At 35.5% G+C, this 12,235-nt stretch overlaps 1 protein-coding gene across 2 annotated transcripts; it reads right to left on the bottom strand.

The window, feature by feature from the left end:
- Window positions 1-788: 788 nt before the first annotated feature.
- On the bottom strand, window positions 789-11,136 carry LOC119073785. 2 transcript variants are annotated; one of them, XM_037179473.1, is made up of 6 exons: window positions 10,593-11,136; window positions 8,777-8,930; window positions 3,731-3,866; window positions 3,597-3,675; window positions 1,779-2,003; window positions 789-1,710 (listed from the first exon to the last, which is right to left on the bottom strand). In XM_037179473.1, exons 1-6 carry the CDS (start codon window positions 10,905-10,907, stop codon window positions 952-954), a joined length of 1,668 nt encoding a protein of 555 aa, XP_037035368.1. In that variant the 5' UTR covers window positions 10,908-11,136; the 3' UTR covers window positions 789-951. The 2 variants fall into 2 exon arrangements, with proteins under 2 accessions (XP_037035368.1, XP_037035379.1); XM_037179484.1 differs by having other exon boundaries at window positions 795-1,710; window positions 8,777-8,927; window positions 10,590-11,136.
- Between the last annotated feature and the right edge of the window lie 1,099 nt (window positions 11,137-12,235).

Raw genomic sequence — 12,235 nt, 5'->3', positions numbered from 1 at the left:
GTTTAAAAATAATAAAAAAAAAATGTTTTGTTATTGTTGAGATGAGAGATTTATTCCCTAAATGAGGTCTAAGGAATGATAGTTATTATCGATACATTGATAATGGTAACACTTTCGACCCTAATGTTGTAAATATTCGTAGCAAAACAACTGTCCTAGCTATGTATTTGTGAAGACATCCTAAACAACTTGTAAGCTTTAGACAACATCATTCTGTACTTAATAGAACTCAAAGAATTCACCTGCGGTGCACTTTGATCGGAAATAGGTACTTCTTTACGACACAATGATGATAGAACATGGTCAACATGGGGTAAAAATAAATTTCACTCGCTCCGCTCACGACTCATTCTGCTGCCTAATTTGCTTGAATTCATATAATTTTCCGCTGAGGCTCTCAGAATTCATTTTGTTTAAAATGCTTGATAAACCCATAAACAATGCAATCGAATTCCGTTTGAGCTTTTGGAAGAAAAAAATCGAGTGACCCGGGAGTGTACGTGAGTACGAGAGAAATGTAGCTATTATCTCGAGCTATAATTTAGAGAAAAAAGCAACTGCAGTTCACTTCGGGTATTAAATAGAGACAAGTGGTGGTCTCCTTCCGAGATTAGCAATGTTATGTCGAAATGTAAACTGCATCTGGTTGAGAGAATTGACTGACGCATTTTCCAGAGGAAAGAAAGAAGCCAATTTTTTAAATAATTCCTTGATGCTGGTTTTTCCAATGCTAATGGGTGGTGGTCGAAAACATGCACTGTTCAGAGTACCTAAATGAAATACCGTCGTTCTTTGTAATGCATTTTTAATACAAAAAAATATTTTCAACAATTCTCCATTCTGACAAACATCTCTATGGCGACAATGCTTACACAACGAGCATCAAATGCCCTCGGTGTTTAAAATATAAATTACTAAACGTACTTAAGATTAACCGCTGTCGCCGACACACTAAAACTGTCCGCAACCACCCAAACTTTTCGCACTAAGTGCATGCTCTGTTGTTACTTTAACATCTTTCCATGACAATACTATAGCCCCCTCGAACGGCTCTACGTCACACGCCGAACACAAATCCAAAACGGCTTGTACTTCTCCCTCGGCCGGTTCTCGATCGTGTTCCTTTATCTCATCTTCGATGTCCATCATTTTGTTTAAATGTTCTTGGAATGCCGGTGCGCCGAATTGTGCAAGTCCATCAAAATCGAACGGATTCGATGCGATAACGCGATCGTCAATGACCGATCCGTCGGTGAGTGTAACCAACGCCCTTTTATCGAGTTTTTTATTGGACGCCGTTTCGCGTTTCTTTACAATTTTGTCACTTTCACTGCTACGTTTGAACAGCCCATGCGAGACATCAGTGTCGAGATACTGATCGTCACTCGGGTCACTAATCTGTGCATACGATGTTGGAGCTGATGCAGCGGAACTTGGGAAAACTATGCTCTGTTGTGCCGGTGCGGTCTGGTATTGTGATCCAAGCAATTGTTGCGTTGTGTACCGTGCAGCTGGACTAAATTGTCCACTGACGAACTGTGTTCCAATGGTGGCATGTTGGGCTGCTGGTACAGCTCCGCCGAAAATTTGCGATGGAACACCCTGAACAGGAACTGTGTTTGGTGGTTGAGCACCAGCCAAATTGATTCGAAGTCTAGTTGTAATTTGACCGTTAGCCAGTAGTGGATTCATCGCTTGCAAATTGGGATGCTGGGTATGCAAAGAAAGAAATAATTTTACCCAAGAACAGACGTGAAAATGGCTATGCGTCTAATTACCACTGTTGGTGGTGGTAGAGTAGTTGTACTTGTTGCAGGTCCTTCATGATCAAAGTGATGAACGTGGTGATGTTTGTGGTCACGGTGAGCTTTGCCAGCACTTAATGCCACCTTATAAATCTGCAGCATTGTTATTTCCATGTGAAGATCATCAGCTACTGGCCCGGTGATGGATGGACCTCCGGAGAACAGTATTCCGTTAGGTTTAATAGTCTCTCCGACAATCTGTGGAAGAAAAAACATTGAAAGCGGTCGGTGATGGGAAAACCAATTCATAGCTATATATAGCTACTTCGGCCTTGATTTCGTCGTTGTCATTGTTCGCACCATTTATATTACTGAATGGTTCAGGGCCTAGTTCACTAGTTCACCAAATTAAGTCAATTTTTCGGTGAAATTTAATGATAAAATCCTCAATTTTAGGCACTAGGTTGGTACATATAATAGGGTGATGGCACCAGTTTCCGGATACGTACCAGTAGTCGAACCACTTTTGTCCTTTCATTCATAAAAACAAGTTTTACAATGAAAGAACAATAGACGTCTGACTACTGAAGTACTGATACATACCCGAAGACTGGTGCTACAGAATTCTTAGCCAAAAGCAAGATGCATCATCACCTCGCGGTCTACTGTAACATTCTGGGAAAACAGTCACTGTTTCGGCATTTTCATAGTTGGATTAGGGAAATATACTTTCACCGAGCTGTACAATCCTATCACAGTTCACGACTGTTCTCTATTACATTTCATATAAAAGGAAATGGAGTTACGATGGCATCAGACACATTATGCGCACATATAGGCCATACATCAGAACACCATGTATACAATAATGTTATTATGGTTGAAAGTGTATACCTACTATCAACATGAAATGTGTTGCATAATAGGTCATAACAAAGAAAATTATTGGAGCACAGCTAACATATCATATGCATCACTTCCAGTATAAATATCAATTTTTGTGATCTCATTTTTTTTAATACTTTGATTGGTGTACGATATCTGTGTTCATTTCTATCGACGATAAACTGCATCATGATGCATGATGCGATAATGTAAGAACAGGTTAATTACTTAAATATTATGTGAAAGAAAGAGCAACTAAAAAGTAAGAGCTTGGAAAGTAATGCTTTGCAGTCAATCAACCTATTACAATTTTCAAGTTGCATAAGATTGTATGCATTCGGTGTCATCTAAACAATGCAAAGATATTGATGTAATTGAAGTGAGACGCCTAATAATTATGACATAGAAATTGAATGGAAAATGTAGCGCCAGATAGGAAATAAGAGAAGAAATTGCGCAAATAAATATTAGCGTTTTAGTCGACCGAAACTCAAAAATTATATGTCTTTCGTCTCAGTGATGACATATAATTTGATCGAGTTTTCAGTTGAATTAAAAGTAAATTTGCCGATGTGCAAATCTTCTAAAGTGGGCTAGATTCGTTGATATCTATCAATTAGAGATTTTTGAAATGTTCACTTCCTCTCACTTTTATAGTTAGTTTGAATTTGAACAAATTCGAAAATGGTTAGACTGAAAACACACGAACAATTTAGCGTTGATGGGATTGACAATATGTTCCTTTTTCCATTAGATATTCACAACAGGTCAAATCGATCAACTCTACCCTATAATGCATGAAAAACTTAATGCAAAAGAGATGCAATATTTTGAGAGATTAAACGTGTGAAATTCTCTTACAAAATCGTGAAGGGCGTTGTAGGGAGTAGGGCTATAGCACAATGTTTATTATAGGACGTAACTACGACTCTATTTAAACTAAATAAGAAATCTATTAACACTCACTCGATTGTGGAAACCTCTGCCGACACGTTCTGCCTTGACCCACAATTGCCATTCTCCAGTTTTACCGTTCCATGATGCGCTTGAAGATAATTTTTATTAAACAACCAATTGACTAAATAATAGTAATTCAATACCATGCGTGGTGCCACTTTCTCATCCGAACGGGATAGTTCAGTCTGAATAAACTTTGGCCATGGACTGCTAACGAGAAGAAACTGGCACCTTTCGAATTAGCTATCCAAAATTGGATTTCTCTCGGTTCATGATCGACTGAAATTGAAATTTTTTCGAATGAAATTGTTAAAAGAATTTTCTTAATGTTCAATGGTAATACAATAGCGGTTGACTCAATGAAAGTCTAGAACAGGTATGGTCGATCGGCGAATTCGTCTTAAACGCACTCACATTTTATGTCAAAATAATATGGAAATGAGTGCGTTTAAGTACGAAAATCCAATTTTTATGTCCTCCGGGCGGACAATAGACCAAACCAGTTTTACACTTTCATTGGGTTGACTGTGGTCAAACTATTGTTTTGCTGAATAAATTAGGAGTTGTGACAAATATTGCTCTCAAAATCTGCTCAAAATCAAACAAATGTATGGTAAAAGGTACCGTCACGTCAGAAGCTTTTTTCAAATTCTCAAATGAGCGCCAACAGTAAACGTTGTGCACCAAATGTAAATTTTATAGGTGACTCAAAAAACATTTTTTTTGTAGACTCAAGTGTTAAATTTTTCTGTGCACCAGGTGCAATTGCCTTTTTGCCCATATGGAAACTGCTTGTGCAACTTTCCGTCGTTATTCCGTTAACATACATCACGGTGAGCTTCAAAAAAATTGTATTCGACCTCTCGTGAATTCATAAGAGGTAGTCATAGTTGGTAGTCATAAATTGGTCATGATTGGTATCGCTGTAAAGCTTAGACCTCGCAGGCTAAACAGTAACAATATTTTTGTGATCAAACAAGTCAACAGTTTTCAAAGCCTCCCAGAGGTCCAAAAAAAGAAGGAAAATCGATAAAATTAAAAATTTTCTCATCGAAATATTTTCTTGTTATGTTATTCTTACTCGTGGTGCTGCCCTCTTCAAAAACCACTAATAACATTTCATGTCTACGAGGGGTCGAATAAACATTTTTTGAAAATTAAAATGCCACGACTGACGTGAGAACACATGAAGAGGTCCTATCAACGACTTTCATTGTGGATCTTGATCCGCACACTGACCCTGGGGTATGAAAACACAATCTTTTACAAAAAGGCTGTCTGCAAGTCATGATAAATAACACAAACACAGTAAGTGAAATCAGAGCCGGACTGGCTGGGTAAGTAGAACGAATTTGTAAAAAGCCCAACAAATAGAAAAAGCCAAAAGGACCCTTAGGTATGCCTTGGCCAGTTTGGTCCTGTATGTCGTAAGAAAAGTATTTAAATGATATTCAACTTAAGGTATATCCTACTGTTTGAATGTTGTCACGAAGAGAAGACATTTTAACCGGAACAATATGCCTTCGAATTCTTGGTTGATTAATGCAAAGAAGCTAATGCAAAGCCTTCAGCGGATCCCGAAAGTTTCGGGAGCCAAATTTTCTCAACTCAGCTGTAACTTCGGTAGCCCTTGTTGTGAAAAACGTTGTGTTGACCTCAGGAAAAAAGAAGGAATTTTCATTTTCTCAGGTGACTTAAGGCCCTCGCTATGCTCTGGGCACAAATGAAATTTCCAACTTCATTTTCACTTTGTGAACATGTGAACGAAAAACTATTACAACGTGCTGTACGTACGTGCATATACAAAACATTCACCATAACTGTACCTTAAAGTCGGGTCCTGTGTCTTTTTGCAGATTTGCAACCACCTTCAGAGGTTTTATGTACTTTGGTTTTATGATTAAAGGTCATCGATTAACAATTTATCAAAAACAAATATTTGAGTTACATCCCACCATCAATCAGACTTTATTCAATAACACCGTGAATAAGGTGTAACCCATCTTAATTATTAATTAATCGAAAATGATTCAAGGTGCTCAGACATTCGTTTAAAAAGAGTGCAAACATTTTATTATCGTGCGTACCAACCTTTCACTGACCGTTTTATTTATTAACAAAAATTGGAGTAAGAAGAAGGAATTTTAAACTGTTACTTCAGTTGAAGCAATGAACATTCTTTTTGGAATGGAAACATTTTCAATTTGAATTACTGTCGTCATGCACAATGCACATTTTCTTGTACTGGCATCAAGATATAAATTCAGATGGAATTTGTGTTACGTAAATAAAATTTGGTGGACCAAATTAACACAAATTTTCTTGGTCCGTTAATTATTTCATTTTGACACAGAGTTTAAATCACGTAACTGAACTGTCTCTTAATCGACAGCAATTCCATTTCGCCGAAATTATAATTTGTCATTTTAATAAACTACTTTCTCGACATAAATGGTCCAAATTAAATTCCAGTTTTTTTTTTTTCGTTTATTTGCTTTTTGTTTGTTATATTTTTTTATTATTCTCGTTTTACTGCCTTTTCGTTTTTCGTTAAACTAAGTCCAGTGGTGTTATGCAATGAACAAACATCTTTAGTTCTTTTTTTTGCTAGCTACAGACATTTTGCACAGAAAATTGGATTGGAAACGAGATTTAAGCAACATGGGATTATGTTTCGTAAATGTATACTCGATGTACTACTATTAGACCAGAATTGGATTATGTGACTCTCAATGAACGTAGGAGGTAAATTCACATCACAGGTGTCTTTATTGTACACCTTTTCTGCAGTGTTAAGTTAACGAGTTTCTAGTGACGCAATAACGTTCACACAAGTCAACTAAAATGCTTAACCAACTGTGCGACTCATTGTTCAAACAGCAGCAAATTTTTAGTCCAAATTTTACGCACTTTTTAACACTTTCAACCATTATATTTCATGAGACATTATGTTTTTGTGCATCGAAGCTGAAAGTGCCGCCTCAGTTGTCTTATGAGTCCGACACGAGAGACATGTGCCATCAGAGGACGTTTGCAATTCAGTGCAATTCTGTATGGCAAACCCTAAATCTTTAGTATCTCCATAAATATGAATTTTTGAGGTTTCAGATGTATGACCGAACATAATTTCTAGTTATAACTCTGTCTGGGAACAGTGAATTTGCGAACGTCCTTTACGCCCCTCATGTTTATTTTAGTTGACAAAAATTTCCTAGGATCACGACGACTGGTATGTTCAAATAAGTGAAGTAAAAGATTTGAAATCGATCTCTTGAAAATATTTAGTTCAAATGAAGTAATAGATTAGTAAAAATGTTGATATTATTGTCGTCTGTGAAAGGGTAACTGTTGCATTCGAACCACAGCGCCAATTGAAGAGGTCATTATAAAATAGTGCACAAGCTATCATGTGGGGAGAAAGTCAATCAAAAGCCCGCTCCCCATAATATTTTTAATTTTTCATGTATTTTTGCCTGAAGGTGAGCGGTTCCAAAATTCGTCTTTTTTGGCACTATTTGAACGGCCCGAATATTATCTTATGTCGTGGAACAATTCTGATAATTGAAATGCTACGCTACTGGCGATTGTAAAACAGGCTTTCAAAAACTGATTTATTACACCGAAAACAATATGTATCTGTACCTCATATTTATGTACCTCTCAATTCTTTGATTCAATATACATCAAAACATGTTTGCTTATAGTCCGTTCCATTCAGTCAAGTTGCATAAATCTATCGTGAGTTAATAATTGATGTAGAACGGAAAAAAACTGTATTGCAAGACGACATTATTCATTGCATGGACAGTGAAATATCATTCTTATCAAAATAGTATTTATAAAGACTCATAGACTTGCATCACATTTATTTACTGAATGTTTTTGACGATTTAATAAGACACCGAATATGGTTAATGGCTTAATAACTACCATTTAAGTCTTATGCTCATAGTGCACTCTGTACATTGGATGTATAAACAAAGGGGTTTTGAGTTATAAATGAATTTTAGGTCTGCATAAAAGCGAAACGCGAAAGTGAAACGATAAATTGATGGTATGGATTGCGAACATAAGACCGTGAATTTGCGCTACATATTCTATAATGATTAGTTTTCCAATGCACATTTCGGAACTTTGTTAATTAATTAGTGTAAAAAAATAATAATTTTGAAAGAGTGCAGCTCCAATTCCTTGAACATTATAGACAAATTAATGTTCAATTTTGGTAACGAAAATCATTTGCGCAATAGGGTGTGTTGATTTTTCTTTAGTGATTTCGGATTCCGATTTACCGCGAGTCACCATCGAATGTTAAAGTTATTTTTAGAAGGAAGGACTATATTTGGGAAAATTGTTTCTGTATTTTCTTTAGGTCTTCCACATTTTTCTAAATTTTCCCTAGAAAAATTAGGCAAATTCGGAAAAATTTAGGAAACATAGGTAAGTTTTAGGAAAATTAAATACATTATAGGAAAATTCGGAAAAATTTATGAAAATTCGGAAAAATTTAGGAAAATTAGGAAAAATTTAGGAAAATTAGGAAAAATTTAGGAAAATTAGGAAAAATTCTTAAAAATTTTGGGAAAATTTGGGAAAATTAGGAAAAATTCTTAAAAATTTTGGGAAAATTTGGGAAAATTCGGAAAAATTCGGAAAAAATTAGGAATATTCAGAAAATTTAGGAAAATTCTGAAAAATAAAGAAAATCGTTTTCACAAAAATAGTTTCTGTTTATGTCAATTAAGCTTGCACCGCTTTATTTTTTTTTTTAAATTTCAAGTTTGACAAGACATTATAGGTCCAACAAAAAAAAAGCTTTACCAAATGTAGATGAACCATTACGACATACAACCTTCAAAACAATTTTGCGACGTCGTTTTGGTTAGGTTTCGCCGAGGTCCGGTTTTCAAAAATTTTATAAGTGAATACCGAATACGAAATCACTTAGGAAAAAAATTGAAATCGACACACCCTATTTTTTACTAAAAATCAAACGTTGAAAATGGTTGAACGGTTTCATCAACCGTAATGAAAAACATAAAAAGACAACACATCCACCGTCAGCAAGACTTCCACCTAACTGACTGACCAATGTAGATGTATATCAAAATTAATTGGCGGAAATAAGATAATTTCCCTCACAACGTTTTGCAAAACTTCAGCATCAGCAGCTTTTTAATTGATAATACCTGAATATGTGAACAGAACATGGTCACCACTGTGATTGGTAAACCTCATCCAGGTACATATGGTAAATTGATCCATTTTGGGTAAGGATTGCTCGTATTGCACTGTTCCCTCGTGTTCTACTGCAAATTTATCCACACTGCAATGTTGTTCGGCCTAAAGATAGAAAACGATTATTTCTATGGAGTGGGTAGGAATTTATCGGATAAATTTATCTGATTAAAAAATTTAGTCTTCAGTGATTGTCAAGGATACGCATTGTCATTGTAGGAAATCGAAAACACCATATACATTTCGGAGGAAATCGTACTTGAGTTGTATTATTCAATCCGCTTTGTTTGTGAATTTATTTTATATTACATTGGAATTTCGTGGAAGTAACGGCAGCGTCCGTACAGATAAAATAAGACGGAAGCTCAACTGAAGCTTTAAATTTTGTTAAAAATATCAAAGTCTTTAGTTTGAAGATTGAGTAGTTAAATGCAGAAAGAGACATGTTGCATTAGCGAATTTTAAGATATAAGATTTTTCTTCTTCAAGTAGTCCATTGAGTTACACTCGAGAGGTTTCAATATGGCGCTGTCATTATTTGAACATGTTTGGTTTGCCATTATATTTTTGTAGTTTCCTTTGATCGATAGCGCCACCATGCCACCTCTCGAGTATAACTTTATGAAAACGGCCGGCGATATCAATAGAAGTTTTTTTTTTATAGTTTAAAACAAAACAAAAACATCTCGTCATCCTATTCGGATATATAAGTGAACGAAATTTCATTTTTCTTATAAATCAATAATGTAGCACGTCCCCTTCTGTATTTAAGTATTCATTTACGGTCAATCCATACCTAGCACAATATTGGGAAAATTTTGTTCCTTAAAAAATGGTAAAAAAAATGGAATATTTTTGTATCGGAAGGTTCCCTTTCAGCGAAACAACAGTCAAGGAATTATAACATCCGACTTTCTTAATCCATTTCATTTCATATGCGAAATTGCCCTCATGTTGTGTAGCGGGTGAATTATGAAATGAATTCGATTTTTAACTTGTTGGATCTTACAATCCCTTCCCTCTATTCGTTTGTGTGACCGATAACTCTGTCTGGAGCATTTTATTAAAGATGTAGATGAGTAATAGATTCTAACGGAAATAAATTAAAGAAATATCCACAGAAAATGCACCTCACACCAAGCCTTTTTCGAACAAGACACCATTTGAACTTTCGATCACAAAACATTTTTCGCGCATTTTCCACAATTCTCTTTTCTGCGTGCGTATAACCCGAGTATAAATCGGTATAACCTCTGAACACGGATTAACATTTTCCGTTGGAATTGAAAGCTCCTAAAAAGCTTTTCAAGCTAAAGCTGTTGTAGCTCCTTAGAATTGTAACGCATTCCGGAGCTACGCAGTGCATTTAAGAAATTGTTTGAAAATAAATGAAATTTAAATAAATTGAAAAAACGAACTATCAAACACATTTGTGTGGTTAAGGATTCGACTCGAAAGAAATCACTTGAATAATCCTTAGAAAATCCTCAAAATTCAAAGAAATTGTAAAAAAATTTCAAGATAATCCTAAAAGCTCAACAAGGAAAATCCACTCAGTATAGCTCTACGAGCTGAAATAAGCTCCTTTCTTGAGATACAAATTAAATTTTTTGTTTGTCGGACATGTTTAACGAAAAATTTGGGAAACGCGATAACTATCAATGACTGGCAAGCAGTTACCTGACCAGACGGAATCAATTCAGAAATATAAGTACAGTTCCCACAATAAGGTGACGACAACTCATACAACAAATGAAAACCACTTACAGTTGACGGTAACAATCCAGACAAATATTTCGGTCCATAGTGATAGCCTGCACCTCCACTATGTACAACTCTAGCTTCAGTATCTTCATCACTGCCTATCAATGCATGACCAGGTGCGTGATGATTCAAAAATGAATTTCCATGATAAGTAACCGTACTCTCTGCGCTGGTATCAGCGCCGTCCGAAAGAGTATTATGCGACTGTCCCAGCGCTGGATGATGTTGTGATATACTGAAGGATGACGGTGAAACAATTGGTTTCCAACTTAGCACACCACTTGCTAATACAATTATTGAAAGTGTAAATTTTAGCATTTTTTCTGGTTAATTTGACTTGGTCGTTCGTCTATTAATTTTTTATTGGCACTGATTCAGTTCATAAATTAATAATTCATTAACACCATAACTTCTGAATTATTTTTAATTGAATTAAACGAAAAAAAAGAATTATATTCCGAGAGCCGCTACCGATAATTTGAGCACACGCGCGTCCGTTATTCTCGAAATCTTGATCACAACTGAGAACTGTTCGCAAATGCTGCTAAAGAAATTCACTTTTAATGTAGGAAATTAAGACTTTGGCTCAGGTGTATGTAAAATATACCAACAAAACAAAACATTTTATTCGTACAGCAGGCATCATACTGAGCATAAGCAAACAACTTTTTTTTGTATATTAAAAAAAAAACGGAGGTAAGGTATACTATACTATACATTATAGTCAATGTCTGTCTGTGCGTCTGTGAACGAGTCTACGAATTGGTGTAATGAAAATGAAAGTACATTTAATCGTCAATTTGAGTGTATTTACAATATATTTATTACTCATTGCATTTGGACCATTAATCGTTTGTGCTTATAACATTCAAATCGATATATTGTGGGAACTGGTTGTTGGGATGTTTTTTTTTGGTAAGATGTTTGGCTCCATATCGTTCAGCTTTAAAGCTTAGTTCGGTGTAAAGGACAGTGGACGAATTATTAATATGCAGTTTGTCTCGTTGCGAATTTGAATTTTTGATTGAAAGAAACAACTTTTGTGAGTATATCTAGTACCATTTATGAAAAAGCTTTTTCTTTTGATAAACAGAGACTATAGAGAACAGTGCATTATTTTTGGATAGTTTTCTCATATTTTCGTTAATTTTCCCATATTTTCATTAAATTTCCCAAAAAATATAGAAATTGTCGATAAAATGTCGGAAACTTTAGTAAAAAGTTTTCCCCAAAATAGGCTTTGGTTCAAACAGGTTAGCTTTTGGACGAGCTTTTGTTCTGAGATGCAAAATAGTATTTTTCGCAGTTCCGGTCCATAATCATCACCTTTCCATGCATCCATTTAATGTCGTTTTGAAGGTATTTATTTCACTGTATTCCTGGACACAGTGCGATATCAACTTTTTTTTCGCACGGTAAAGAACCAATTACCTTCAGCAAAGGCTAAATTTTTATAAATAAAAATCTTGCATTGACCAGAAATCGAACCCCCGACACCAAAAGGTTTTTGAACACAAAGCAGCGACTATAGCCATTCGGCTATATAGTCACACAATTATACCAAACGTATTGTTGAAGCGTATATACTAAGCATGGACTACTCGATTTCATTCAACGCCTCGGGTCGACAATCGACATCTAGTGCG

Source organism: Bradysia coprophila, chromosome II (genome assembly GCF_014529535.1).
Source record: "Bradysia coprophila strain Holo2 chromosome II, BU_Bcop_v1, whole genome shotgun sequence".
NCBI classification, from domain to species: domain Eukaryota; kingdom Metazoa; phylum Arthropoda; class Insecta; order Diptera; family Sciaridae; genus Bradysia; species Bradysia coprophila.
Note: the sequence above shows the minus strand (reverse complement) of the source record. Positions and strands in the feature narration are given on the sequence as shown.